The sequence below is a fragment of the Nematolebias whitei genome, chromosome 17 (genome assembly GCF_014905685.2).
Source record: "Nematolebias whitei isolate Nwh7 chromosome 17, NemWhi1, whole genome shotgun sequence".
Taxonomy (NCBI): Eukaryota; Metazoa; Chordata; class Actinopteri; order Cyprinodontiformes; family Rivulidae; genus Nematolebias; species Nematolebias whitei.
This window is the reverse complement of record NC_056514.1, coordinates 41585036-41590943: the sequence shown is the minus strand read 5'-3', so window position 1 is coordinate 41590943 and position 5908 is coordinate 41585036. Positions and strand designations below refer to the sequence as shown.

Sequence of the window (5908 nt, the reverse complement as noted above, 5' to 3'; positions counted from 1 at the left end):
GGTAACAGCTGCAGACAGACAGGTAACAGATGCAGACAGACAGGTAATAGCTGCAGATAGACAGGTAACAGCTGCAGACAGACAGGTAACAGCTGCAGACAGACCGGTAACAGCTGCAGACAGACAGGTAACAGCTGCAGATAGACAGCTAACAGCAGCAGACAGACAGGTAACAGCTGAAGACAGACTGGTAACAGCAGCAGACAGACAGGAAACAGCTGCAGATAGACAGCTAACAGCAGCAGACAGACAGGTAAAAGCTGCAGACAGACAGGTAACAGCTGAAGACAGACAGGTAACAGCAGCAGACAGACAGCTAACAGCATCAGGCAGACAGACAGGTAACAGCTGCAGACAGACAGGTAACAGATGCAGACAGACCTGTAACAGCTGCAGATAGACAGCTAACAGCAGCAGACAGACCTGTAAGAGCTGCAGACAGACCGGTAACAGCAGCAGACAGACAGGTAACAGCTGCAGATAGACAGGTAACAGCTGCAGACAGACAGGTAACAGCTGCAGATAGACAGGTAACAGCTGCAGACAGACAGGTAACAGCTGCAGACACACATGTACCTTGGCCTTCATGTAGACGTTGTGCCCGATTATTCTGGTGCTGTCAAACATGTCTTCTCCTGGTCCAAACGCTTTACACTCCTTAGTCTGACAGACACAACGTTGAGCTCATTGTGAGGCAAACCTTTGGAAGTGTGTGTGTGTGTGTGTGTGTGTGTGTGTGTGTGTGTGTGTGTGTGCTCACCCCTCCCACAGGACAGGAACTGTTCAGATAGTCGCAGGGCAGCCCAGTGTTCATACAGTGAGGTCCTTTAATGTTTGGACTGGCATCTCCGAGGTTACTGGAGGAAAAACCAGCAACAAAACTTCCCTGACAACAAACAAACAGTTAAATGACTGATGATGGATGAATGTGTCGACATCCATCCGTCCATTATCTTTTACCCACATCTTCCTTTTTGGGTGGCGGGGGTCACTGGTGCCCATATCCAGTTATCTGGGGGTTTTGTTGGGTGCCGTAGCGCACAGAAACCCCATCGTATAATGTTTGACGTTAATGTGAAGGTTTGGGATTCCTCTTTTTAAATATTTATCTGGAATTCCTGATGAAATTACTCTGGACCAACAAAAATCAAACCAGCACCCTCGTAAACAAAACTAGCTTATTGCCAGGTGATAAAGAGTAAATAAAACAGAAATAAAAACCTGTTTGTGTGTGTTAGCAAAATATGTGATGAAACAATGGGTGGATTTTAATTCAATACATTTGTATAAAACTATGGCCTGAAAGAAGGCTAGTGTTATACACTTTAAGTAATGTTTCAGTTTTATTTCATGTCAAATCATGTTTTCTGTTATAAAAATAGCGGCTAAAGTTTGAAAAACTATTGTCCTTTCAAACTCTTTCTAACTGAAGTGTGGTCTGGACCACTGCGAACATCTGATCTGCTTCTCATTTCAGTGGTTTGTTGGTCAAATGATCCCAGCGTAACGTTTATTGGATATAAAGCAGCGTTTGTGTACCTGTCCAGGTAGCTCTCCGCGGTTCTTGTCCTGCTCCAGCAGGTAGGAAGCATAGCCCATATTATCACTGCTCACCATGCGGTTGGTGTAGTTCATGCTGACGGCGTGGACGGCAAACCAGCTGTGACAACAAATAATAATGATATTGATAACAATAATAATAATAACTCCATTACTGTAAAGTATTAAAGTATTTTCCATCAGTTAGAGGATAAAGTAAATAAAAGTGTTTAAACCTGTCTAAAAGTAATATTTCAGTTAAAAATGGAAAATTAAACAAATAATTCATTCAACCTTTATTTCTACAGGTTAGTCCCATGGAGCCTCGAGGACTCATTGACAACAGTTTAAACAGTGTGATGACAACAAAGACAACAATAGACAGTCATAAAATAGGCATACAAATTTAAGTTTCTCCTTTTTTTTTTTTACAAAATAGCAACCAAAAGGACAATTAAGAGGAATAGTAGCAAAAAAACATCTAGATTCTAAGGTTAATGTATAAAACTAAACACAGGAACATGTCTGCATCGGTCCCTGCCAGGAGTCCAACAGATTCTTAAAGCCACTTAGAGAGGTCAAAGGTCGAGAGCTTCAAATCTTTTTACAAGATATTCCAGGAAACAGGAGCGGAGGAGGAGAAGGTCCTTTTGTCTAGTTCAGTCCTCACTGAGGGAACACTGCAGGTAATGATGTCCTGAGAGCGCACGCTGTAGCTGCACTCACACAGAGACATGTAGGAGGTATATAGGTATATAGAGGTAAATAATGTTTTCAAAGTGCTAACATTTGAAGTTTTGAGTATTCATGGAGAAGATTAAGTGTAACTGCGATTAAAACCATATAAATAAATAAAACTCAGTCATTTTACCAGAGACCAAGTATTTTAGAAATAATCTGTTGTTACAACTTTTCTAACAACAATAGAAAGCTGGAAATTTGATGAATTTCTAGATTAAAGTCTTTCTTCTTAAGTGCCTTCAGACTCCTAAGCAGATAACTGAAAATTAAAAACATGTTAAGACATCACTTTATTGCACATTTTATATTCTTTGCTCAGAAAAACACATTTCCAGCTGCTGTCACGACGATAAACCTACAAAAACACATTGATGGTTGAATCTAATGAGCGGGGAATAGTTCTTCAAATGTTAGTTTTTACCTGATCATACCAATTCCATCTCCATCCAGATCTGTAAACTTCAGCACCAGCACCTGTTTGTCTGTGTTCCACTTATACCTGAAGAGATCAATACCAGAACTAATCAATAACCAGTAATACCAGCACTGATGTGTTGAAATGTAAAACAGGCAGAGTTGGGACCAGAATCTGTTACTGGTCTTTGATGCTAGTCATTGGCAGATGAAGTTTGGGGCTGCGGCTCCAGACTTCATGTTTATTTGAACACAGTTTACAGTAAGAGCCCACAGACAGATGTTTACCACAATAAATAAACAATAATAATAATAATAACAGAAAATGTGTTGTACCTGTTTCTCTCCTCCTTAGGGTTGTTCAGGTAGGAGTGAGGACTTCTGTTCAGGCTGCTGTCTTCCAGCTCACCTTTGTTCCTGTAAATCCTGCCGGGCCTCATGTTGCTGTGGGCTATGTCTATACTCTGGAAACAAGAATTAGTACAACGGTTGTAAATTAAAGAATGCAACAACACAACCCTACTGTACAGATCATTACGTGTTGACAACAGTTTGTCACACAGCTCAGGGACAACAAATCAACTCAGTAAAAAATAAAAATGAATGGCATTATGAAAACTAACATAACTGTCGAGACGATCATCAAAGATCTACCTGACTTCAAACGTTATGATTTTTATTACTCTGCTGGCAGATGAATTGTCTTTTTAGGGATTACAGTTTTCTCCAAAAGTCACAATATTTGGATGCAACATGTGGAGCGAGAGGCATAATAATGTGTTATGTGTTGTCTTCATTGTATGTTCCCATACAATGGTGAAATTAGTTCTCTGCATTTAACCCATCCACCACCAGGTGGAGCAGAGCCCGGGGAGCAACTGGGGATGAGGTGTCCTGCTCAGATACACCACAAGATGTGCGATGACTGGGGATCAAACCCAGGACCTTCGGGTCCTGAGTCGACTGCTCTGCCTCTACATGTTGGTATTTTAAGAGTTTCTGTTGTTAGGCTGGAGAAAATGGTTCAACTGAAGCAACTCGCACGAGTTTCTCATAAAGATACAAAAAACTGACTAATATGAACCAAAACTCTCTTGGTGGTACAACCTAAATCCAACAGGAAGCCCACCAGTTTAGAAACCATTTGAGGGCTTCAAACACAATTGAACGTGATCAAGGTAAGTTTAGGTTTAGCCCTGGCCTTAAAACTGAAGATGTTAAAACTTCATGAGTAGGATTTGACTTCCAAAACAAAGTATAAGTGCTACATGTTGTCATCATTGCATGTTCGCGTACAAAGACGAATTTAGCTCTCTGCATTTAAACCATCACACCTGGGATGCACCCAGGTGGAGCAGTGGATAGCTATTGAGCGCCGAGGAGGCATATTAGGGATTAGGTGTCTTACTCAGAGACACCACAACATGTGGGAATGACTGGGAGTCGAACAAAAACTTTCTGGTCCCAAGTCGGCTGTCCTCCCTCTACCCCATCCTGGCCCCATGACTTCAAAAACAACGTGTTTGAGTTGTTCTGAAAGCATTTGGGTTCATAACCGACCTGTAGGGACGGTCCAGGTGCTCACACAAGGACTGTACCACCTGTAAGGACAGTCCAGGTGTTGACACAAGGACTGTACCGCCTGTAGGGACAGTCCAGGTGTTGACACAAGGACTGTACCACCTGTAGGGACAGTCCAGGTGTTGACACAAGGACTGTACCACCTGAAGGGCCAGTCCAGGTGCTGACACAAGGACTGTAACACCTGTAGGGATGGTCCAGCAGTTGACACAAGGACTGTACCACCTGTTGGGACGGTCCAGATGTTGACACAAGGACTGTACCACCTGTAGGGACGGTTCAGGTGTTGACACAAGGACTGTACTACCTGTAGGGACGGTCCAGGTGTTGACACAAGGTGTACCACCTGTGGGGACGGTCCAGGTGTTGACACAAGGACTGTACCACCTGTAAGGCCAGTCCAGGTGCTGACACAAGGACTGTACCACCTGTAAGGACAGTCCAGGTGTTGACACAAGGACTGTACCACCTGTAGGGCCAGCCCAGGTCCTGACACAAGGACTGTACCACCTGAAGGCCCAGTCCAGGTGCTGACACAAGGACTGTACCACCTGTAGGGACAGTCCAGGTGCTGACCAAGGACTGTACCACCTGTAGGGACACTCCAGGTGTTGACAGAAGGACTGTACCACCTGAAGGGCCAAATCCAGGTGCTGACACAGGGACTGTACCACCTGTAGGGAAGGTCAAGCTGTTGACACAAGGACTGTACCACCTGTAGGGAAGGTCCAGGTGTTGACAAAAGGACTGTACCACCTGTAGGGACAGTCCAAATGTTGACACAAGGACTGTAACACCTGAAGGGCCAGTCCAAGGGCTGACACAAGGACTGTACCACCTGTAGGGAAAGTCCAGGTGCTGACACAAGGACTGTACCACCTGTAGGGAAGGTCCAGGTGTTGACAAAAGGACTGTACCACCTGTTGGGACAGTCCAGGTGTTGACACAAGGACTGTACCACCTGGAGGGCCAGTCCAAGTGCTGACACAAGGACTGTACCACCTGTAGGGACGCTCCAGGTGTTGACACAAGGACTGTACCGCCTGAAGGGCCAATCCAGGTGCTGACACAGGGACTGTAACACCTGTAGGGAAGGTCCAAGTGTTGACACAAAGACTGTACCACCTGTTGGGACAGTCAAAATGTTGACACAAGGACTATACCACCTGAAGGGCCAGTCCAAGTGCTGACACAAGAACTGTACCACCTGTAGGGAAGGTCCAGGTGCTGACACAAGGACTGTACCACGTGTTGGGACAGTCCAGGTGTTGACACAAGGACTGTAACACCTGTAGGGAGGGTCCAGGTGTTGAAACAAGGAATGTACCACCTGTAGGGACGGTCCAGGTGTTGACACAAGGACTGTACCACCTGTAGGGACGGTCCAGATGTGGACACAAGGACTGTACCACCTGTTGGGACGGTCCAGGTGTTGACACAAGGACTGTACCACCTGTAGGGAGGGTCCAGGTGTTGACACAAGGACTGTACCACCTGTAGGGACGGTCCAGGTGTTGACACAAGGACTGTACCACCTGTAGGGACAGTCCAGGTGTTGACACAAGGACTGTACCACCTGTAGGGACGGTCCAGATGTGGACACAAGGACCGTACCACCTGTTGGGACGGTCCA

The 5908-nt window shown here is 45.1% G+C and overlaps 1 protein-coding gene across 1 annotated transcript in view; it reads right to left on the bottom strand.

The window, feature by feature from the left end:
- The window catches only part of asah2 (N-acylsphingosine amidohydrolase 2), a gene marked incomplete in the record, with an annotated part of 36380 nt that overhangs the window by 21034 nt on the left and 9438 nt on the right, over window positions 1–5908 (bottom strand). Inside the window, 5 exon segments of the mRNA XM_037691295.1 lie at window positions 577–663; window positions 761–886; window positions 1540–1660; window positions 2702–2779; window positions 3031–3158. Of these exon segments, the coding sequence (XP_037547223.1) occupies window positions 577–663; window positions 761–886; window positions 1540–1660; window positions 2702–2779; window positions 3031–3158 (540 nt within the window).